Source organism: Apodemus sylvaticus, chromosome 15, assembly GCF_947179515.1.
Source record: "Apodemus sylvaticus chromosome 15, mApoSyl1.1, whole genome shotgun sequence".
Taxonomy (NCBI): Eukaryota; Metazoa; Chordata; class Mammalia; order Rodentia; family Muridae; genus Apodemus; species Apodemus sylvaticus.
The window spans coordinates 68,125,794-68,150,420 of record NC_067486.1 but is presented as its reverse complement, the minus strand read 5'-3'; the positions used below and the strand labels follow the sequence as shown (position 1 = coordinate 68,150,420).

General features: G+C 42.9%; 1 protein-coding gene across 2 annotated transcripts in view; it reads left to right on the top strand.

Annotated features, from left to right (window-relative positions):
* The window catches only part of Pcyt1a (phosphate cytidylyltransferase 1A, choline), a 45,742-nt gene extending 21,214 nt beyond the window's left edge, over window positions 1–24,528 (top strand). For both annotated transcript variants that reach the window (XM_052157965.1, XM_052157967.1), the window contains exons 2-9: window positions 680–806; window positions 4,354–4,453; window positions 12,214–12,330; window positions 13,174–13,325; window positions 15,982–16,060; window positions 16,636–16,778; window positions 19,609–19,797; window positions 20,834–24,528. In XM_052157965.1, coding sequence (XP_052013925.1) covers window positions 690–806; window positions 4,354–4,453; window positions 12,214–12,330; window positions 13,174–13,325; window positions 15,982–16,060; window positions 16,636–16,778; window positions 19,609–19,797; window positions 20,834–21,040 — 1,104 coding nt within the window. In that variant the 5' untranslated portion in view covers window positions 680–689 and the 3' untranslated portion in view covers window positions 21,041–24,528. The remainder of the gene's footprint in view (window positions 1–679; window positions 807–4,353; window positions 4,454–12,213; window positions 12,331–13,173; window positions 13,326–15,981; window positions 16,061–16,635; window positions 16,779–19,608; window positions 19,798–20,833) is intronic.
* The last annotated feature ends 99 nt before the right edge of the window (window positions 24,529–24,627 follow it).

Genomic DNA, 24,627 nt, shown 5'->3' with positions numbered 1-24,627 from the left:
CAAAGTATGAGCCAGAAGTGGGGCACATTCCTGTAATTGTAGCATTTGGAAGGTAGAGGCAGGAGAAGCATCACAAGTTTGAGGCTACTCTGGTCTAGCCATAGGTTGAGTTTTAGACCAGTGCTTCATAATGAGACCCTGTTTCAACCTCCCAGTACATACAAAACACGCACACACGGGCACGTGCACACACATACACACACACACACACACACACACACACACACACACACACAGAGATATCCTCAGAGTTGAATATTCTCAGTGTGCTAAAAATTCAGATTTCACAGTATTTTGTATTTCATGTTTTTAGGTTAGGAATTTGTAATCAGTAGTCTAAAGATAAATATTCCCAAATCTGAAAAGCTTTAAAGTCTACACTTCTGGTCACAAGCATTTTAGCTAAGTCTGTCTCAGCCCGGTTACTATAGTCCTTGGCACACAGCCGAGATCTGAAATGGGCTGTGTGGAGGCTGCACTGTTGGGAGGAGTTTCAAGGTCCGGAGATTAAGTGTGGCTATTGATCCACGGTGGTGGTTTATGAATCCTTGTTTTTGCCATTGGCTCATCTTGGTGAAATGTATGCTTTGTAATTAATGTTATGCTGAACGTATTTGTGTCTCTGAAATACTGGTTCAGACATTTTTTTTTTCACACACACACCCTTTTCTTTGAGCAGTTAAAAGAAGATGGATGCACAGAGTTCAGCCAAAGTCAATTCGAGGAAGAGGAGGAAAGAAGCACCTGGTCCTAACGGAGCAACAGAGGAAGATGGGATTCCTTCCAAAGTGCAGCGCTGTGCAGTTGTAAGTGTAGACCTGTGACTGGCAACAGCCTGGTGGTGGAGGAGAGAGCGATATGACATTAGGATGATGTAGGCGTTAGTGTTCTTAAGTGATGGGCAGAGAAAACCATGAGTGGGAAGGCTGTTAGCTTTCTTGCCACGTGAACTACAACTCAGTTGTAGGAACTGTACATGGGAATTGAGAAAAATGGTGGGAAAATTTGGATAGTGTGCACGTGTTAAGCTAAAGTCAAATCTGTGGTAACAAAGTCAAGGAGTGGCAGTTCTAGCTAGTGATTTCAGATGTGTCAGTCCTTCTGCTGGGCACAGCCACCACTGTCTCCTATATGCCTCCATCTCTGGGACATTATTGACATACTTTTGAGTCTACCGTGAGCCTTAGATGAAGGATACCATTGCCAACTTCCTGTCTTGTCTCAGCTTGGTACCTTTCTAAAGTTTCCCCTAAAAACATGCTAAAAGACACTTGGAGATCATTGGAGTCAATATTAAACAATATGTGGATTATGTTCTAGAGAGTAGACGTCTGAAATGGTGTTGTGGCTAAAAGCAGTGTCAGCAGACACAGGAGTGCCGGGGGAGTCGTGTCCTTTGTTTTCCTCCAGCTTTTAGAGGCTGTTCATTGTGTGGCACTCAGGCTGGCTCGTGAAGCTCTTCTGTCATAACATTGCCTCTGACTTGCAATTCCCTGCCTTCTCTTTCTAGTTACAAAAACTTTTGTGATTGCATTTGCCATATCCATATTATCCAGAATAATTTTCTTTCCCTGGTAGCCTGAATTTAGCCATATTTTTAAAACCCCTTATGCCATGTAAGGTAAGATTTTCACAGATTCCATAGAATAAAACATGGACATTTTAGGGAGTGTGATTCTATATGTCAAAGAAGACTCAGAGCCAGGCGTGGTGGCGCATGCCTGTAATCCCAGCACTTGGGAGGCAGAGGCAGGAGAATTTCTGAGTTCGAGGCCAGCCTGGTCTACAGACTGAGTTCCAGGACAGCCAGGGCTACACAGAGAAACCCTGTCTCGAAAAAACCAAAAAAAAAAAAAAAAAAAAAAGACTCAGAAGCTGGCTTAGTAGCCAACAAACCTCTGTTCGTTCCCAGCACACCAGGACTCCTGTGCTGGGCTGGCAGGCAGGTAGAGATCTCTGAGTTCAGACCAGCCTGGTTTACATCTAGAGTGAAGGCAAGCAGAACACTACAAGTGGGACACTGTATCCAAAAACAAACAAACAAAAAAGTTGTGCATTGTTAATTTCTGAAAGTCTCTCAGAGAATCTAGACTACAGAGGTGGTTGCTGAGGCTCAGCTGTCCATCTGGAGTGAGGACAGCTAACAACCACACAACTGCGGTGCCTCTACTGGGGGCAGAGCAGAGGCTTTCAGGCTGTCGGGAGAAATGAACTTTGAGAAGACTGAAATTCCTTGGTCCTTAGAACCAGAGAATTTCATGACTTTAAATTACTTTGCTTCATAGATTTTTGTAAAATGTTTACCTGGATTCACTGATTTCCTATCCCATCTCCAGGGTATACGCCAGCTGTTTAGTCTTGGCCAGTGGTCTAGACCCCCTCACCCAGCACCTGACTGACCCCAGAGGAAAGAGTGCCTGCCAGTGTTTGTTATTGCCACTGTACACCTGTACTTTCAACTCCTTTTGAGCTCTGTAGCAAAGGCAAACAAAGCTGTTCTTCTCTTGGGACAGCTACACTGAACTGTAATTGATCTATTATGTAACTATCTCACAGCCCAGGAGAAGTTAGTCATTTTCTGTATGTCACAGATTTTTCAGTCATCACCCTGTAACCAATTTTAGAGTGTATTTACCACCTGGCAGAAGCCTTGTATCCAAATCAATCATGTCTGCTCAGCTTTTGAAAACCACTAATGTTTCTGTTTCTTTGGTGTTGCTTTGTGCAGACATTATATATAAATGAAAACCTACATTATGTGGTTGGCCTTTTTCACTGAATATGTTTTCAGGATTAACTCATGTTGTGGTATATGCCACTGCTTAATTTGTCATTGCTAAATGACACTTGTATCTTGTATTGTACCACATTTATATCTGCACTTAACCTGTTGATCTTTGAGTTGAGCAAACCTATTACATAGTTATAATATGCTATCTTGGCAGTAGACACTAGAACAGTGGTTCTCAATCTTCCAACTGAGCAGAAATGCTGCAACCCTTTAATACAGTTCTTCATGTTGTGGTGACCCTCAACCACACATTTTTACATTGCTACTTCATAATTGTAATTTTGCTACTGATATAAATTATAATGTAATATCTGATATGTAGGATGTTTGATATGCATTCCCCAAAGGTGTCAAGACCCACAGGTTGAAAACCGCTGCTTCAACCTAGTTTAAAATAAAAAAGTTAGGCCAAAAGACCTACAACTCACATCATATGTAACAGCGAAAGAGTCAAAATTCCCCTGCTACAAGACTAGGAATGAGGCAAGGATATTTATCTCTTCCCTTCTGCTCAGTGTTGTACTAGGCGTTCTAATGGCAATATGGCACGCTAAAAAGAAATAAACCATCCAGATTGAAGAGAGCTGCACTAAATTGTACTTGCTCACAGATGACAGTATTTCATGTATAGAGAATCCTAAAGCATTAACAAAACATAACAACCACTAAAACCAGTAGGTGAAGCCAGGCATGGTGGCACACACTTGTAATCCCAGCTCTTAGGAGACAGAGGCAGAGGATCAGGAGTCCAGAGACCCTTTCTCAAACAAAACAAACCCAGTAGTTGAGTTATGCAGTTACGGGACCAAGGAAATATACAGAAGTCCATTGTAGTCCCACAAACACAATCAGTTGCATCTCTGTATACTAATAAGAAACTACCGGGCTGGAGAGATGGCTCAGCCATTAAAGGCTAGGCTCACAACCATAAAATATAAGAAACTACCAAAGTGCTTTTTTAAAAAGTCCCATTCAGTATAGTATCTGATAGAAATAAAATTTTAGACTAGATTAAACAAAACCTCCCAAGCGAAGCCATGTACAGAGAGACAAGCACACCCACATTCTGGTTTCGGCCTTGCTTCTTAGCACATATGGTTCTCATAATGCCTCTGACCCTTGTTTCCTCTTTTAATGGATGCGCACTGTAGTAGGCCTGGCTTCCTAGGGAGCACACAGGCATATCACAGTGGGCGGTAAGCAGCCAGGGTCACTGAGGAGCTGCTCACCCTCCGCCTTCCTTCCCACCTTCCCCTGTTCTCCAGATGAAGCAGTGCATAAGTTTTATCACAGGGTTTGCTGTTTCACCATGCTGTGGGGGAACCATCACTCCAGAGTCACAGACTGCTCAGTTTTACCCTGAAATTGCCAGAAAGGTGTTCCTTCCTCACACCACAGTTAACTCAGTGTGAGGAGGGCTTTCACTCTGCACTTTGGAAGACTTTTCTTTCTGTCTCAGTTTTGCAAAGTTTTAATCACGTGGTTAAATAACTGACTTCTTTAAAGCTATGTTGAGTACTTCAGTGAACACCATTGAATTTACATTAATTTTTCTTATTTAGGGTTTACGGCAGCCAGCTCCTTTTTCTGATGAAATTGAAGTTGACTTTAGTAAGCCCTATGTCAGGGTGACTATGGAAGAAGCCTGCAGGGGAACTCCTTGTAAGTAACTGCTTAACTGTTTTATTTGGTATAGTGTTTAGCATGCTATTCTGCCTCCATGTTCTGTTGGATAGGATAACTACTTTACTCTATAAAACTGTAAATTGTTTTCCTTGTTATGCATTTGTTTCCTGGGTTGTTGGCATAGTGACCAAGAAACAGAAAAACAAAACCAAAAAAAAAAACGACAACAAAAATGTCGCAACTATTAGCCTGATTATTGAGAATGTCACTCATTGGTAGGTTGCTTGCGTAGCACATTCAAGGACCTGGGTTTGATCCCCATGGTGGCAGAAAAGAAAAGACAAGAATCTTGCTAGCTCTAGCTGGATTATGACTTGTTTGCTTGCTTGGTTGTTTTTTGTTTTTTGTTTTTTTGTTTTTTGTTTTTTGTTTTTTGTTTTTTTGTTTTTTGTTTTTTGTTTTTTTTTTTTGTGGTGCAAAGAAATCAAACCTAGAGCCTGGCTCATGGTAGGCAAATATTCTATATTCAGCTGTATTTTTTGCCCTATGATTGTGTTTGTATTTACAGATATCCAAATAATTAATATACTGTCATATACTTTACCTAGCTTCAAAATCTTCTCCACAGTTCTTTCTCATGCTGTCAGTTAACTATCATATTGGTGTCTGATAGAAGACAAATATTGCAAGTTGGGAGAGACTCATCATTTCATTTTACCTTTAATGATAAGTGTATGCTTTTTCGTTTTATTTATTTATTTACTTACTTACTTATTTACCTTTTTGTTTTGTTTCTTGTTTGTTTGTTTTTGTTTTAAATTTTTTTGAGGCAGGGTTTCTTTTTGTATACCTGGCTGTTTGTAGTTGTCTGGGAGGCTCACTGATGTCTGCTAACGTAGGCCTAGGCCTGGAAGCTTCTAGCCTCCATACAAACTAATCTAGGCCTAGAATGTTTTCAACCTCTGAGACTTGCTGCTGAACAAGCTCACCCCTTCTTAGTTCTTTCTGTACTCTGGCCAGCTGGTTCAACTCAGCTGTTCTGGTTCAAACTCCTCTCCCAACTGGGTTATTCAGTCTGGTTTTCTCTTGGTCTCTGAGTCAGTGTCTTTAAAACTCTCCTGGTAAAGCTGCCTCCTTCTCCCTTTCTGCTGCTCTGCTCTCCTTTCCTGTCCTACTCTCCACAGACTCTACTCCTGTTCTGCACTCTCTTCTTCCTGTACTGTCTGTCTCTCCCTTAAGTAGCTTCCCTTTCCTCTCACTCCTGAGAGTTGGGCATATCCTATTCCATCAAATCTTTCTCAGAATCATCACTTTTTCTGCTAGTCAGTTAGATATGACTTTTAAATATAAGTGCTTCATCCTACAAACTAACTTTACCTTCATTGTTTGGGATTAAAGGTGTGTACTGAGGACTTGTCTATATTCCATCCAGAGAGATTAAAGTGTGTGCTAGGGGGCTAAAGAGATGGCTCAGTGGTTAAGAGTACTGACTGCTCTTCCAGAGGTCCTGAGTCCAATTCCCAGCAACCATATAGTGGCTCACAACCATCTATAATGGGCTCTCATGCCCTCTTCTGGTATGTCTGAGGACAGCTACGGTATACTCACATAAAGTAAGTAAATGAATCTTTTGGAAAAAAAAAGACCAAAAAATTAATTAATAATATTTTTTTTTAAAAAGTATGTGCTAAGGGCACAGCCACATCCTAACTAAACAGGTTCAAATATCCTGTTGAACTGGAACTCAGTCTGTAGACCAGGCTAGCCTTGGATCCCCTGCCTCTGCCTCCTGAGTGCTGGTATTAAAGGCCTGGGCCACCACTCAAGGCTTAATTGCATGCTTTTTAAAAGACTTATTTTATTATTTTGAAAGTCCATTTTTTTAATTTATAGAATTAATTTATATCATTATTATTAACAATTTTGCCCAAGAAATTTTTTAGTGAACACTTGTGTGTGTGTGTATGCATTCTGTATATGTGGGCACATATGTATGCATACTGTGTATATGTGGACATGTGTGCCTCATAGAACATGTGTGGAAGTCAGGAAACTGTGGAGTGACTTCTTCTGTGAGTTCTTTCCTTCTATCTTCTCATGGTTTCTGAAGATCAAATTCCTGTCACCAGGCTTGTAGACAGTCGGCTTTGGAGATCACCCTAAATGGAAGCACACCTGTAATCTCAGCTGGGAGGTAGAGGCAGGAGGATCATTTCAGATTATCTTTGGCTACCACATAGCAAATTTGAGGCCAGACTGAAGTTGAGACACTGTCTCAAAAAGCCACCCACCCTGGCAGAAAAAAAAAATGACCTACCCATTGTCTTAGTTAGAGTCTCAATGCTGTGAGTAGACAATCAATCAATCAAACAAACAAACAAACAAAAAACCCCAAAGACATATATGCAGGTAACACACACACACACACAAACCAAATACAAGGAACAAAATAGACCACTTACCCACACAAATGAAAAATCTCATAAGCATTTGCTGTAAATGCTAAGTCATATAGGCAGCCAGGCCGCTGTTCTTTCTTTTATAAATCTCCCATTCTTTCTTTACTTCTTTCTAATCTTTTTTCTGTTCTGATTACTGTGATAAGCATTCTATCTATTCTGCAAATATAGGGCTGAACTTAACTCCAGGTAAGCAGAAAGAGTAAGCGGTCATTACAACCACACCACAGTCTCACACATTTGCAATGAGCTTATGAGCCTTGCCTCTCATCCTTGTTCCTGGTTGGCCTGGAACTCTGTAGACCTGACCATGCTGACCTGGAACTCGAAGATCCACCTGCCTGTCCATGACCCTATTTGTTTTTTTCTAAGTAATGAATAGTAATATATGACTGGAAATGGTGCTAGACAATGTCATTCTGGCTAGGGGATCCCAAGACCCATTGGCTGTGTTTATTATTGTCGGCTGTATAATTATTATAATACCTAGAGTCCTAGAACAACAAAAACTAGTTCCCTGAGATTATTCTTTTTCTGCAAAAAGTATTTAGATAGGGCTCATATTGTACTACCTTCTGATTCATGAAGCGAATTTAATTAATTTATTATTTAGTGAGGCAGGTTTCCACTATGTAGCCTCTTAAATTTTCTAAAAATTACAGTTATCTACTTACTTTGTATGTGCCACAGTACACACGTTGAGATCAGGGACAGCTTTCAAAAGTTGGTTCTCTCCTTCTACCCTGGGAACTGAACTCAAGTTAGCAGGTGTGGTGGCAAGTACCTTTATCCACTGAGTCATCTCACTGGCCTGGAGGTCAGATTTCAGAATGCCAACAGACAGTTCATGCTCGGTATCAACTCAGCCTCTGTATCAGTCCTATTGGAGATAAGAACTTTTTATGTAGAGCACAATAACACACATTCAGAATTCATACCTTACTCAGATATGCTCAGTTACCCAGAGTAGTGTTAGTTTATCCACAGATCATCTTAGTAATTTCAAAAACTGAAAATATGCGTGGTAGTAAGCTGAGGGTGTGGCACTGAGCACTCCTCAGACTGCGTGTTCAGTGTCTAGTGACTGATGTTTGACAGAATATCTCAGTAGACAGTGAACTGAAACTGGGTTTAGCCTGGCTGGGGAAGGCATCTGCTTACTTAAGCAAGAGTAATGCATCCGCCTTATTATAATCCAGAGAGTGACAGGAGGTTGCTCTTAACCAGATGAGACAGTTGCCAATCAGGGTGTGGTTTATTGGTGCTTGCTTCCCCCAAGACCTGTGCAACAGTGGCCCCTTCTGACCATTTGGTTAGCATACTGACATGTATACCAGAGACTGGATGTGAGGCCTTCCTTAGGACACTGCTGTCAAGAAGCACTTTGGAAGGGGTAATGCAGAAGTGTAGGAGTAAGTTGGTTGGGAGAGGTTGAGCCATGTTTTATTGTGCTGGCAAATAGCCTTCCTCAGTAACATTCTGCCTTTCTCTCCGGAGACAGTGATTACTTGCCAGACCGCTCCTTGCTTTGCCAAGGCTATTCTACAGTACGTTCTTAGCTTTTATAGTCTAGTCTTTGCTTTTTAGGATGAAGTAAAAGGGTCTCATAGCCCCTCAAGCTTTGCTTCAGAAAACCCAGTGTCAGTTTCTTCATGAATTCTCAGATTTAAAAAAATAATAAACTAGATAAAAAAAAAACAACTCATGGTTGGTTTTGTTGTTTGTTTTGTTTTTGAGACAAGATTTCCTCTGTGTAGCCTGGGCTATCTTGAGAATTACTCTATAAACCCAGGCTAACCTTAAACTCAAGAGATCCTCCTGCCTTTCTCTCTGAAGTGCTGGGATTAAAGGCATGCACTACCATTGCTCAGCTGATTCTACAACTCATGTGTTATTTCCCTTTATCCTATGGATAATTAAACTAAGCTTAAAGAGGAAGGAAGCTGGTTGACAACTTGAGCTAACCTTTATATTATAAAAGGACAATAGTAAATGTATGACCTTTAACTTCAATAGGACAAAGGTATGTATAGCTCAGTGGGAATGCAGGTTTAATTCTTAGCATCAAAAGAAAAAACCAACAGCACAAGCCTTTTATCCCAACACTCTGGTGGCAGAGGCTGGAGGATCTTTCTGAGTTCGAGGCTAGCCTAGTCTACAGAGTGAGTTCCAGGACAGCCAGAGCTACACAGAGAAAAACGGTCTCAAAGGAAGGAAGAAACACACTATTTTTCATTGTATTGTCTGTTTTACTTTATCCTAAATTTTTGGGCCAGCAAGATTGGATCAGTAGGTAAAGGAGCTTGCTGCAAAGCCTGACACCCTGAATTCAGTCCCCAGAACCCACATGCTGGCTCCTGCAAGTTGTCCTCTGTTCTCTACGTGTCACCATGGCGTGCTTGCATATGCTTGCTCTCTTATACATGCACACACATACTAGATAAAAGCAAACATTTCAGTAAAAATGCATTTCCTGTATTATAACATGATGTGGCATCCACAGAGCACTGAAAGAACGCAGAGCACTTACTCAGCCTGTCTCCCCGCCGCTCATGTCTCTCTCAACAGCCACCAGGACGATCGGGTTCTTGTGGATATCTAGTACTTAGCTTATGGCTCCTGCGCCATGTCGTGAGTTCAGTTGTTCAGGTCTGTCTCCACACCTTTGCTAATGCAAACAATGCCACAGTGAGAGTCTATCCGAGTGACAATGGCCAGCTCAAAGGAGCCAAGCATTTGCCATTTGCTTTTGATAAAGTTTGCTAAATTATGTTCCTATCAGCAATTTATGGTTTCTCAGTTTAAACATTACGTGTTTATGGATAAAGATATTTTTAAAATCCAAACCTCTTGACAACCATTTTCCTCTTCCTGATCCACTTTTTTGATTTGTTTTGTTTTAGTTTTGGTTTTTTTAAACAGGTTTTCTCTATGTAGCCTTGGCTGTCCTAGAACTTACTCTATACCAGGCTGACCTTGAACTCACAGAGATCTGCCTGCCTCTGGCTTCTTAGTCTGGGATTTAAGGCTTGTGCAACCACCCCCAGGCAAGAGCTTTTAATGGCAGTAATCATGTCCTAGATAAGCGTCATTGGCTTAGAAGCTACTGTGCAAAGCTTGCAGCCCCTGTGACAAGGGGGAGAAATATGACTCCAGGCTTTGGTTCTATCAGATGGACAGCTCTGGCCCTTCTTTCCTTAAGAGGTGGCCATGTTCCTATTGCTGCCCTCTGCTGCCACCTTGAAATAGTTCCTCCTTTAGAGTCCTTAGGCTCCTGGAATTCCTCACTTGAAACCCAGTGAGCCGTAGGTCAGTGTTTATTTGACCTTGGGAATGTTCTCGTACACCTGGAGATAATTTCCTGGCTTTTCTTTTCATAGACCACTACATTAAAAATAACTCAACAGACAGTTCTTTTTTATTTTAATTAATGGAAAAAGGAAAGTCCTAAAATATTTATATTTTATTTTCAAGTACTTCATATATCTGAGAACTGTTTTCCATGCTTGCTTGCTAGAGAGAACTTCTTGCAGAGATCCTGTTGTCTGCTGGATTTTGTGCCTCCTCCCTCTTCTCCAGCCCAAGCCTCCGCAGCATTTATTACTTTCAGGCAGCAGTGGGCGTTTTTCTTTTGTTTGGGTTTTTGCTTTCTTTTGTTTTTGAGACAGGGTCCCACTGTGTAGCCCTGATCGGCCTGGAAGTTGCTATGTAGACCAGGCTGACTTGAACTCAGAGATCTGCTTGTCTCTGCCTTCCAAGTGCTGGGATTAAATATATGCTTCACCATGCCTGGCTAGGATTTATTTTCAAAGCAAGTGTTACTTGTTAGTAATCAAGGCAAACTGATAATGAGCGTGCTAGCAGTCAGAGCTGAGTTTTATTATATTCTGTTTAAACAGGCCTGAAATGTTATAAATTACAGGGGAGGGTTTGGGAGCTAGAGAGATGGAGTAGTGGTTAAAAGACCCCAGTTCAGTTCCCAGAACCCATGGTGGGCAGCTCCCAGTCACCTATGAGTCTGGCTCCTGGCAGCTAGATGTCTCTGGGATAAGTACTTGCATTTACACCTCCTCCATACATATTAAAAATTCATCTTTTTTTAAAAAAAAGATTTATTTATTTCGTGTATATAAGTACACTGTAGCTTTCCAGATGGTTGTGAGCCATGTGGTTTCTGGGAATTGAATTTAGGACCTCTGCTCGCTCCGGTCAGCCCCACTCACTGTGGTGAACCCTGCTTGCTCTCAAAGATTTATTTATTATTATAAACAAGTACATGGTAGCTGTCTTCAGATGCACCAGAAGAGGGCATCAGATCTCATTATGGATGGTTGTGAGCCACCATGTGGTTGGTGGAATTTGAACTCAGGGCCTTCAGAAGAGCAGTCGGTGCTCTTAACTGCTGAGCCATCTCTCCATCCGGAGTTCATCTTTTTTTAAGGTGAGGATTTTGAAGTTCAGGATTCATTGACTATATATTTAATATATCAAAAGTATCATTAAGGAAAAGGTACTCAGTCCATATAAAAACATAGACTACAGTCTAAATTCCAGATTGCAGAAACTGCAATTACCACCCTAAGGGAGTAACACTTCAGTCTTTGGGCCTTTCGTGTGTTTGGTTCAGGTAATCCTCTGCACAGTTTGTGGGACTATAAGACAATTAGTAAAGTAGCTCATGTTTGTATTTGCTTTATTTTTTAATAGAAGTAGGCACTGAACTTAAGGCATTATTCAAGGCCTCTACTATATATACATATATGAGATCTATATTGATATATACATATGTATATGTACATGTATATGTATATATACACATATATATGTGTATGTATATCTCAATAGGGTTATATACAAAACTCGCTTTTTTTATTTTGAGATAGACTCTTACTACATTGTCCAGACTGGCCTTGACTTACTCTGTAGTCCAAGCTGGCCTTGAATTTGATAATCTTCCTGCCTCTGTTTCCAAACTAGCTAGGGTTACAAGTCTATGTCACCAGGCCTGGCCCTACATCTAACAAGAGAGGCTCTGTTAGAATGAAAGTCACACAGTGCTGTTTGAATTTGTCAGGTGTGAGGAACTGAGTAAATATGTTTCGGTTTTTTGTTTTTTTGGGTTTTTTTTTTTTGTTGTTGTTGTTGTTTTGTTTTTGTTTTTCGAGACAGGGTTTCTCTGTGTAGCCCTGGCTGTCCTGGAACTCACTCTGTAGACCAGGCTGGCCAACTCAGAAATCCACCTGCCTCTGCCTCCCAAGTGCTGGGATTAAAGGCGTGCGCCACCACTGCCCGGCAAGGAAGTATGTTTTTGTAATGAGTTCTTTCATTTGGATTTAGGTGAGCGACCTGTGAGAGTTTATGCGGATGGAATATTTGACTTATTTCACTCTGGTCATGCCCGGGCTCTGATGCAGGCGAAGAACCTTTTCCCTAATACATATCTAATTGTGGGAGGTAAGAAACCATCCCCTGACTTTAGGTGTTGTCCAGAAAAAGAGTACTCTCTCTCCTGTTTGTGTGATGTGAGTGCTTTGGCCCAGGTCTCATTTACTAAAGGAGTGAAGTGTCTGCCGGTGTTCAGTCTGTGTGGAAGCAGCAGGCTCACTAGGAGAGGTCCTGGATTTTCTTGCTGTTCATAGCTGAGGCTCTCCAGTTATATGCAGTTATAGAGCAGCAGTCATCCAGTTGTCTACTTAAAAACACTAGTTCTGGCCTCATCAGTTTTGAATCAACAGAAGAAAAGTCTGCCACGTTATATGGTCACTTCCAATCTTATAATAGTAGGAAAAAACCTTAAAATTCTAATTTTATGTATATGTGTGAACTTTTCGTTTGTTGGTTGGTCTTCATGTGTGTTTCTGTACCACAAGTGTGGTATCAGCTCACAGGGGACTGGAGTTACAGACAGTGGGGAGCCACCATGTGGGTGCTGGAGTCAAGCTCAGGTAGTTATAAGAGCAGCCAGAGCTCTTAGCTGCTGAGAGATCTCTCCAGCTCCAGTACCACATTTTATAAACTTCACTGGTGTAGAAATACATGGCAGGTTCATTTCAAAGTCAAGATCTGAGTTCCATATTTTACCCTGTTCTAAAGTGTGAGCCTTCTGTAGGCAGGTGTTACTCCTGAAGGCTAGTTTTAGGAAGAACATTGTTACCCAGGCTGAAGTACATGCAGAAGATTCTTCTTAAGATTGGATGGGGGTGGGGAGAGTGGGGAAAGTCAGAGAAGATGGAAGGGTTGGTGGCGAGGAGGGTTAGACAGGACCTTGATTTACAACTGTGTGATGCTGTGACGCAGTCTGCAGTGATGAGCTGACGCACAACTTCAAGGGCTTCACTGTGATGAACGAGAATGAGCGCTATGATGCGGTACAGCACTGCCGCTACGTGGACGAGGTGGTGCGGAACGCCCCCTGGACTCTGACGCCTGAGTTCCTGGCGGAGCACCGGGTAAGGCTGGCCACCAGAACACATTCCTAGTTCCGGCATCCCCTCGGTACTTGGGAGAAGGCTGGTTTGCTAGTTGTCATGCTTTATGTAAGTACACTGTAAGAGGTCGTCAGATCTCGTTACGGATGGTTGGTTGTGAGCCACCATGTAGTCTCTGGGATTTGAACTCAGGACCTTCAGAAGAGCAGTCAGTGCTCTTAACCGCTGAGCCATCTCTCTAGCCCATTGTCATGCTTTATCTATGCCTTCTATGTAAGTTTCATATAGAGATGATTACTGCATTATTATTTATAATAGTAGCTGTCGCTGATGTTTCTTTGAGGTCTGATGGTTTACAAGCACCTTTATAGTCATTCTGTTCTAGTTGCCCCATAGCTGCCCTGTGGGGATAGTTATTATTTCCATTTACACACAGAGAACAAGGTGCAAAGAGACTGAACATTGCGCTCCAGGTTACTCTGTTACAGGACTTAAATGAACTATATAACTACACGACGCTTTCCCCACTCGTAGGTGTGTCCTCTCTTTATGGCATGGCAATCTCTAGAATACCCATAGTCCTAGCCGCACACACAGAGTTTCTCTCTCTGGGTTAGTAAGGTGGCTCCACAGGGAGAGGCGCTTGGTGACCTACAGGCTGGGTCCAGGTGAGAACTTAACTCCTGCAAGTTGTCCCTTGACCTACATACACAAATGTATGAACAAATGAACACATAAAAAATAAATGGAAAAAATATGTTTATATTCTAAAGCCAAGAGACTGAAGCAGTAAAATTTGATGTCAGATTTAAATACATAATAAAGACCTTGTCTTAAAAACATAGGTTGGAGACATGGCTCAGCAGTTAAGAGTACTTGTGTTCTTTCAAAAGACCAGAATGTATTCCCAGCACCTACATGGGTGGCTTTCAATGGCTTATAATTCCAACCTCAGGGGTTCCAATGTCTTCTAGTCTCCATAGGCACTGGTACATACATGTACATGCACACACAAACAATAAAATAAAATCTTAAAAAGGGCTGCAGAGATGACTCATTAAGAGCAGTTTCTGTTCTTACACAGGACCAGGGTTGGTTCCCAACATTCACATAGTAGTTCACAAGAGTGTAACTCCAGTCCCAGAGGATCCAGCACCTCCTGGCCTCCGTGTACTCCATGAACACAGACATACATGTGTCACAACACAAACACATACTCACGCACATACAAAATATAAAAACAAAACCTTTAAAAAAGCAAAAAATGAATTAAAAAGAGGAAGGCTTTGCATTTTAAGAAATAGCACATTTTCTTAGGTTGTTGACTTCCAGCCAAAACCAAGGATGTTTTCTACTCTTATTTAAGAAGTAAATAATTATTTTAAAGTTCCCAGGGGCCTTTGAATTCTCCCACATAAAGCATGCCTTTACAAAGATGGGCTTTAACGAAATGGATTTGTTACACCAGTTAGAGGCCTTCAGGCTGGAACAGCCAGTGTGCACATTGTCAGTCCTCTGCATGGCTGTGGGACTGCTGCAGAACTGTTGAATGCAGCAGGAAGGACAGAGAGAGCTGCTGTGCTTCTGAAGCAGTACTCGGGAGCCTGAAGCCAGTGCAGCTTGATGGTAACTGTTTACTACATTTTATTTACTTACTCTGCCTGTGTATGGGGGCATCACACACATGCAAGGTTAGAGAACAACTTGTGGGAGTCAGTTCTCTCAGGGTTAGAACTGGATGGGGTTAAGCCCAGCAGCGGGTGCCTTTACCTGCTGAGCCATTGCCCTAGTCCGGGACAGACCTAGCTTTCCTCCATTGGCACTTAACAGTGGTACCAAAGGTGACAGGGAGGGTCATTCTTTGAGCACAGGGAACCTGGGCAGGGGTGTTGGAGAAGAGCCTGCGGCATCCCGTTTCCCCTGTAAGCAGTGACCTCAGCCGTGTAGCTTGCCTCCCGCTCAGTCTTGTCTTTGCTGTCTGTAACTCGGTCATGGGTGATGGCGATGTTCGGGGTAGGTTTGTAGGGTGGTGATTATGTGAGCAAAGGCTTTGGGGCTTTCCAGGAGTCAGGAAGTGAGGGCTTACAGTCTTCCTAGTCTTGTGAGGTGTATTTACAGCAGTACAGCCACAGATACTCTTTCGTAGCCTTAGGTTTTACATTTTTTGGTAGAATAAATTTATTTGTTCTGGTGGAAAGACTTCAGTTGTTGTTATTTTAAATTCCTCCTTTCTCAGGAGCTGAGAGAAGAAGCAGTTAATTAAACAGTAACCAAACCCTTCATGGTTTAGAAGCCTTTATGCGGTCCATTGTTATAGACCTAGGAGGACAGGGTGATCCTCTTCTTTCTAGATTTTGGCTTAACAGAAACCCCCTGTCTCTCTGACCACAGCACACTGAGTGTACCAAAGGAAGGCAGCACTTCTCTTAGGCCAGAAAGAAATAGCTAGAGAAGAAACTGGCAGACTTCTTGTGTTTGCCATAAGCCAGAAATGATCAGGTTGGTGGTTTCTGAACAGATTATAGTAGAATGTATGAACCAAGCAAAAAGGACAGAGGAAAGGTTGTTCTGAGGCATGTCCCCTCCCAAATTCCCTTTTTCTGAGCTCAAGAATATTTACAGGTTCTTCCACATGGCAGTTATCCTGGGGTTTAAAATGAAGTCTTCTCACTTTCAGATTGATTTTGTTGCCCATGACGATATCCCCTACTCTTCTGCAGGGAGTGAGGATGTGTACAAGCACATCAAGGAAGCGGGTGAGTGTCCCGCCGGCTTCACTCAGGGGCCAGGCAACTGCAGACATTCAGCCATGGCCCCTTACAGTGAAACTGGGATTCTGAGAAAGTTAACATTTTCCTGGTCAAACTGTGGACAACATTGTAAGTGAGCATAGTCTCTACATATGTTGGTTCTTGGTTTAAACGTCCCTTTAATTTTTCTTAATTTTAGGACAAGTTCCATATTTTTCTTATTGCTAGGACAATGTATGGCTCCTTCTAGTCTTTGATTCAGTCCCCTGGGTGCCAGGATCTCTAGAATTCTCCTATAGTAATAAGAGTCTGCGCTTCCTCTTTTTTTTAATCCTAAAAAGAATAAATTCTGTCTTGGAACTTGCCAGGCAGTGGTGGCGCACACCTTTAATCCCAGCACTTGGGAGGCAGAGGCAGGCAGATTTCTGAGATCGAGGCCAGCCTGGTCTACAGAGTGAGTTAGTTCTGTCTTGGTACTCACTGTAAAAGCCAGGCTGACTTTGAACTACAGTGATCCACCTGCCCCTGCTGCCCCTGCCTCTGGTGTGGCAGGGCATCACAGTGTTTGTGTTTTCCTGTAGGCATGTTTGCTCCCACACAGAGGACAGAAGGTATCTCTACATCAGACATCATCACCCGCATAGTCCGTGACTATGATGTGTATGCAAGACGGAACCTTCAGAGGGGCTACACTGCCAAGGAGCTCAATGTCAGCTTTATCAACGTGAGTTGCAACCTCTTCCCATAGCTCCCCGCCTCTGTGGGACACATGCAGCTGCTCGTGCTGTGTGCTCTGGGCTGGCTTTTCAGTGTGCTATGCGATTATCATTCTCCAGAGCTAACAAAGAGTATAGCATAGACACAGCTTCTTTCCTCATGGTCTAATATCATAAATTTGATACAAGGACAGGCAAACAAAGCCATGAACAGGCATGGTGGTAACACCTTTAATCCCAGCATTCAGGAGGCAGAGGCAGATGCAGGCAGATGTTCCAGGCTAGCTAGGGCTGCACAGTGAAATCCTGTTTTGTTTTGTTTTGTTTTTAAAAAAAAAAAAAAAGGAAAAAAGAGATACAAGGCAATTTAACAAATAGGAATATATAATTATGTATGCCTATAATCCCAGCATAGATACAGCTGTTCTAGTGAAAGGAATGGAAGCAAGAGGGTCAGAGTTTTGAGGCCAGCCTTAGTGACATGACACTCTGTCTCAAAAGAACAACAAACAGTGGTTCTTAACTGATTGGGTGGTTTTTGCTTTTTAAAAAATGATGTGTTCTTTTGAGAATAAGATGAAAACTACCGATCTTTCTCTGGGTGGCTAATGACACACAGAATTTATATATAGTTTCCCCACATGGGCTATTTAGCAAGTCTTGTCTCAAAAACAAACACAAAATAACCACACAGGTACTTTTGATTAATATTCAATTTTAGAAAAGATATAAATTGTATATATCAATAAAGTTGATTTAAACAGAACAAACCTTTGTATGCAATAATTATTTACCCAAACCCTTCGCTTGCTCCCAGCTCTGTGAAAGAATTAGATAAATCAGAATAGGGCTTAGTGATCCATCCCATCATCCCTTGATTTTGGAGGCAAAGGCAGGAGGACCACTTCAAATCAAAGGTTTCAAGTCAGCTAGGGCTACATAGAAGACCCTGTCTCAAAACATAGTCAAGAAAAAAAGGTAGGTGAGCCAAGTGTGCATCCTTATAATCCCCAGCACTTAGAAGGCTGAGGCAGGAGGATTACAAATTTGAGGCTAATCTAAGCTACATAGCAAGGCTCTCTCATAAGACAAAAACAGAAGATAGAGAGATGGCTCAGTGGTTAAGAACACTGGCTGCCCTTCCAGAGGTCCCAGTTCTATTCCCAGCACCCACACGAAAGCTCACAATTCTCTTCTGAATGCTAGAACACTGCAAGTACGTGCTGCATAGACAGGAACCAAAAAGCCGCCTGTGCACATAAAGGAAAGGGGAAAACCCCAATCCCTCTTCCTTCTCTCTCCACCTCCCTGTACCTTGTGCAACCAAGGGCATGCCTCTTTCTTCCTTCCCGTATGATAGAGAAATTAAGAAACTACCTTTTTTTTTTTTTTTCATTGTTTTGTGTTTTTAATAAAAGGTCTCAAGACTGACCTGGAACTTGTGATCCTCCTACCTTGGCCTCCTGAGTACTAGGATTACCTGGCAAGTGCCAGCACGCTCAGGCAATATAGTACTTTACATTTGATTAAATACCACTTCTTCTCCATTAGAGCATTTATACCATTTTACACTAATGTTTAAGGATGTTGACAGGACCAACTTTTTGCCATTTTGCAAATGAGCAAGCAGACCTCCAACTTAAAAAAGGCAAAACGTGGGCTGAGAAGATGGCTTGGTTGGTAGAGTGCTACCATGCACATAATGACCTGCGTTCTGATCTCCAGCACTGTGTCAGAAACTAGGTGTGGCAGCACATCCCGTAAGACAGGAGGAGCCCTGGAACCCAGCAGCCAGCCAGCCTGGTAGAACTGGTGAGCTCTGGGTTCAGGGAAACCCTGTCTCAGAAAAATGATTAAAGAACACACACACACACACACACACACACATACACAACAGCACACACACACACGCATATACAACAACACAACACACACACATAATGAAAGTCAGCTTATCTAAAATCATGGAATGAGCTAGTGATGGAGTATCCAATATCATGAATTAGTTAAGGATCTAGTATTTCCATTCTGACTCTGGCATGTTGTCTGCTTCTTAGAAGTTCTGTGTAAAGATCTTGTGCATGCACTCTCCCATCTGAGAGAGCCGTATTGGGTATAACTCTATTTCATTACATTAGATATATCTTGAAAACCTTGATTTGGTTGCATGCTAATCTATTTCTGCCCCCACTGTTATAGTTTATAATGTTAGAATCATCACAGGTAATTATCTAAGGTGATTGGCTATCTGAAGATTATTTTTCCTGTTATTATGCTAAATAAACAACAGCAGATTAAGCAAAGTGGAATTTTTAATTTTTTTTTGTTTTTTTTGTTTTTTTGTTTGTTTTTTTTTTGGATTTTATTTTTTCGAGACAGGGTTTCTCTGTATAGCCCTGGAACTCACTCTGTAGACCAGGCTGCCCTCGAACTCAGAAATCCGCCTGCCTCTACCTCCCAGAGTGCTGGGATTACAGGCGTGTGCCACCATTGCCCAGCCAGAATTTTTAATTTTGAAGACAATAGCCAAATTTTTCTTTTCTTATATGGTAGGTAAAATCAAGTTGGGTATTCTATTATTATTATTATTATTATTATTATTATTATTATTATTGAAATGTCTATATCTGTGATTATGTGCATGTGAGTGCAGGTGCCTGTGGGGCCAGAGGTGTTAGATCTCTCAGGAATTGCACACATACAGGTAGATGTGAGCCATCTGAAGTTCATGCTGTCAATCAAACTCAGGTTCTCCAGAGTGGCAGGATGTGCTCAACCTCTAAGCCATCGCTCCAGCCTGGGTATTATTTCTTAAAATCCATTTGTTTCTTGTTCTAGGAGAAGAAATACCACTTGCAAGAACGAGTTGATAAAGTAAAGAAGAAAGTGAAAGATGTGGAGGAAAAATCCAAAGAGTTTGTGCAGAAGGTGGAGGAGAAGAGCATTGACCTCATCCAGAAGTGGGAGGAGAAGTCCCGAGAGTTCATCGGAAGTTTCCTGGAAATGTTCGGTCCAGAAGGAGCACTGGTGGGAGCCTTCCTTCCTGGCACTTGAGGGATACCAGGGAAGGGGGCTACTTTTTGTTTTGCTGTCCTGGCAGTTGAGCCCAGGGCAGAGTACACATGCTGGCAAGCACACCACCACCAAGCTGCAACCTCAGCCCTGTGTTTGTTGGTTGGTTTATTTATTATTTTTTGAGACTAGAACTCACTAGGTAGCCTTGGTTGGTTTGAAACTTGCAGTGTAGACCAGGCTGGCTTAGAACTCACAGTGATCTTCCTGTCTCTTTCTCCCAACTACAGGGATTAATGGTGTGTGCCATTGCACCAGGCTCATTTATTTATTGAGATGGGTCTCCTGAAGGCCTATACCGGCCTTGAGCTACCTATGTGACCCAGGCTGGTCTTGAACTTGCGATGCTAATAGCTTCATTCTCCAGTCAGTAAAAAAGTGAATTCAAGAGAATTGCAATGCTGTGGAGTGGAAAGAAATAGAGAATCTTTGAGCAGAAAGGAACATCAAAAATAAGAAGTTATCTAACATTTCCTAGTAATTTTGTCAGCTGTTTTATCAGCCTTGACAACTTCTATGTTTTGGATTTACATTGAAGAGAAGGAAAAACAGAGAATAGATAGAAAGCTTCCTCTCTGAAGATCCACTATGGGTTCCCCAGTGGGGGCATCTGTCCCAAGAAATAGCACAGCATTCTCAAACCAAATAAAGGATTCCACTAGTGAGCCTTTGTTTTTGCTGGAGTTTGGACTGCACACTAAGTAGCCCTTGGATGCCTCCGACTGAAGTCAAGGCTAGGCTGACTGTAGTGAGCTGGTGGAGACTGCCTAGGACTACAGTTATGCCCTCTGTCTTCTAAAGCTAGCACAGCAGGAGCTAGGGAACAAGTCCGTGGCAGAGTGTTTGAGATTAGTATGCTTGACCATAGCTTTGATCACAGCAATGAGAAATAATTGCAGGGAGAGTCATAGTAATTGGAGTTTCAGAGTCTCCAGTGGACGCATCTGGTCCATAGGCATCTTCTAACTCTTCCTTTTGCTCTCCTCCCCAGAAGCACATGCTGAAAGAGGGAAAAGGTCGGATGCTGCAGGCCATCAGTCCCAAGCAGAGTCCCAGCAGCAGCCCTACTCATGAGCGCTCCCCCTCCCCCTCCTTCCGGTGGCCCTTCTCTGGCAAGACTTCCCCATCTTCCTCCCCAGCAAGTCTCTCTAGGTGCAAGGCTGTGACCTGTGACATCAGCGAGGATGAAGAGGACTAACTTTTCATCCCTGTTCCCTCTCTCTCCCCTGCCCGTCACCTCCAGAAGCTCTCTGTCGAATTCCATTTTGTGATCCCAACACTAAACCTAAGGACATCTACAAAGAAAAGACAAACGGGGCAAGAGGACCTGGGAATGGGGAACCAAACAGCCTGTGCCCTGAGGCATTCTCAGCCACCCCAAGGAGGCTGCCCACACCTTAGAAGCCCTCTCTGCATCCATCTCCCCTCCCCAGAACTTTGCTTTACTGTTTATGCTCATGTAATCTTGACAGGGAAATTGTCATTTTTATCAATTTTTTTTTAAAAAGTAGTCTTTCAAATATAGTAAGTAGAACTAATTTTTTGCCCCTGAGGAGTGGGCAGAAGAAGGAAGCGTGGAATGCCCAGAGGCCTTTCTTCCTGAACACTAGTGCTTGCCTTCTGTTCTGAAGCAAAGTGGCCTGCCGGATCCTTCTGGCAGTGAGCCGTGCTGATGGGCAGTTGGGGGCTATCATAATTTTAACTTCCCTAAAAAAAAATCTCAAAGAGGAATTAGCTCCAGGTTCCCTGAGTGTCCTGCCGGCCCATGAGTCAGTGTGGCTGTGGGAGGGAAGAGATCTGAGCCTAGCTTTTCTTACTCCCTGAGGAGTTTCTTGTTGGACCCAATGGGGTCCATGAAGACACTGATGGGGATGAAACCAAACCACAGAGCATCAATTGCAGTTTTTCTGCTGAGTTCATCTTCTCAGAAAATTCTGTTGCCCAATTATTTGGGAGCTTTTGTCAATCTCTTTCCTGCACCCCACCTGTGAAGGAAGGGACACTTGGAGGGCTACTGTGATTGGAGAGAGGAGCAGGGTAAACTCAGTCTAGTGCAAGGGCAGTTGAGGCTGTTTCTGCTGGCCATGCGTCCCTCAGCCTGCAGCTGCTCTCAGCACAGCGCCCAGCCTTGTACAAGGATGCTTTGTCCCTCAGCCTACAGCTTGCCCTTGGCCTGTTCGTTGTCCATCTGCTTATTGCCGTATTCAGCACTTAGACTTCTGCAGAGCATGCAGGCAAAAGCACCAGGAAACACTTGGATCTCTGAAACACTCTGCTCAACCTCTGCTCGTCTTAGAATATTCTTGGGTCAGATGAGTATCTTTGCTCCAAGAGCTGCCCCAGGCAGGGCCTTCCTCCAGAAGCAACAGGCACGGGTTGAAACTGCTCGCACACAGAGGCCCATGCCCTCGCATCTGTGCCTGGTAGCCTCAAGAGGAAACAATTTCCAATGGAAGAGCACTGACTCTCAACACTTACTATTGAACAGGAGCTGGTGTTTTTAGGCCCCGACAACTGTGTCACTACATGGCCCAGAAAGTTCATCACCATCAGTTATCCTGTAGCTGGATTTAGGGCAGAGTTGTTTATGTCCAGGACCTACTAGTTGTCACTCATAAATACCCCTTGTAGGGGTGGAGCTTTCATGTTTTCAACAAAGAAAACCACATTTTCTTTTTCCTTGTACCTCCTCAGTGGTCCATGCTGGGACTATGAGCATTTTACAGACCTCCCTAGACACTCTGGTAGAAGCTGTGCTACTGCCTAAGGGTCTGAGGCTAGCACCACACAGTGCCTGCACAGCAGGACTGCCTAGGCTCCTAAACTATCTCCCAGGCAAAGCTGAGCAGAGGAGAGGGGCAGAGAGGCACCACTGGTGCCCCCGTGGCCTGCCTATGGAAATGCTATTGCTAACTCCTCATGACATGCTGCTCACTCAGATCTGATCCACATGGCCTGGAATCATCTCTCTGAACCTGTCAAAATTAGTCTTTCCTTACATTGTGTGCTGCTGTGTGGCTCACTTAACTTTTCTACTTGAGTCTTCTCTTTGGGGATCCGTTTTTCTCTGCCTTAGTCTCCCAGGTATACAGAGGTGGCGATGTCACTGTTGGCGCTCACCTGCTTGTTCCCTCAGTGCATGTCACCCAGGCGTGCCCTGTGGAAATGCAAAGGGAGCTGCTCACGTGCGCTTTCCCCCATGTAGTCACTCAAGTATACTGTCTGGGTCCCACACATCAGAGCATCTATGCTGACAAGATTTGTAACCCAGCTAGGACTAGCCTAGGCTCATATTCACCCTTTACTATCTCCTAACACACAGACTCTCAGATGCTTTAGACATAAGCAAAAACTCTGGGTGTGGCTGCATGGTAGGTTCTTGAGGATCAATGTGCTCCTCGGTGCTAGAAAAAGGTGCCGTTGAGATAGTGCACTGTCAGCTGCTTGTATCTAATTAAATGTGGGTAAGCTGTGTAATGCTGTATCTGTGACTAATCCACACCTCTTGTGTAACCTGGGCTATAGAGCTATTTCCTCAAGTCTACAAGAGCATCAGCATGAAAGGGCGGGGAGAACCGTAAGTTGTTCGGCCTCACAGCCTCTGTGCCACAGGAGGAGGCTAAGGACAGGAGCCCTGTAACTGGTGTTGAAGAGGAGCCAGTGCGGCAGTTAACCTTGGCATGGGCGGGAGACTGAAAATAGAGGCTGCCACTTAGAGATTGTAGAAATGGATCACCAGTGCCGTGACAGCCACTCCTGGGAGCTGAGAGACCCTTATGTGAGGAAGGGGTGGAGTTGAGGAGGTTGAAAACCTGATGAGAAAGATTGAGAGAACTTTTCTGGTGCTCTTTCTCAGCCGCACCTTAGTTACTCTTGAGGCCACTCATCTGACCAGTGCCCTAAGACAGCCTCCACAAAGGCTCTTCCCAGAGCTTTGTCACTGTCTCCAGCCCTTGTTCTCATTCTGGAGCCTGTTGTCTTTGAAATCTGTTCTTTATCAACCTTCGATCCTTTCCCAAATCAATTCTGTTTCTTGCTTTGGTTTAATTCCCCTAAGCCATACCTTTCTGTCAGCATAGATGTGTCAAAATTGAACCCACACAGTTCAAAGAAAGCTTCCCTAACAATGTGTTAAGACTAATGGTATTTTTTTTTAAAACATACCAATATAAGTATTTTTAAAGGTATTTTTCAAAGTCATAACAATGATTGTTTTCTCTCACAGAATAGATTATCATGGGATAAAGAATGGTCCCTAGCTTCTATTTTTCAAAATAAGTAGGACATGTTCTTGGACTTAAACTATTAAAAGTTAACTCTCCTAAAAGAAAAAAATATATTCAGTGTGCCAGAACTTTTTGTCGGCATGAGATTGGGGTAGAGAACAGAAACGCCGGGATTAACATTTAGATGACCCAGGGCGGGTTCACTAGGTTTGAAGTGAGCACCGTCCACCCTGTTGGAGAAACTGACTGTTCTGAACAGTTAGAGTTGATTGGCTGGGTGTTTTGCACCAAGGCTCCAGAACAGAAAACACTGTTGGAAAGAGTCACCCATGACATTACCAATGTCAATGGGGAGATTGCCTCCGAGTTCAGTGTATCACGTTACTGTCTAATACTTTGTGCAGAATTGTTTTGGCTTTTGTCATTTAGCCAAATAAAGGCCATGTGTTTTTGCCTGGTGTTTCAGTTTCCTGTAGTTTTGACCAGACATACATGTATGTAATGTTTTAAGTACTGGGGGCTTTTATTTGTATTCTCAGTTCTTTTGATTTTGCATCCT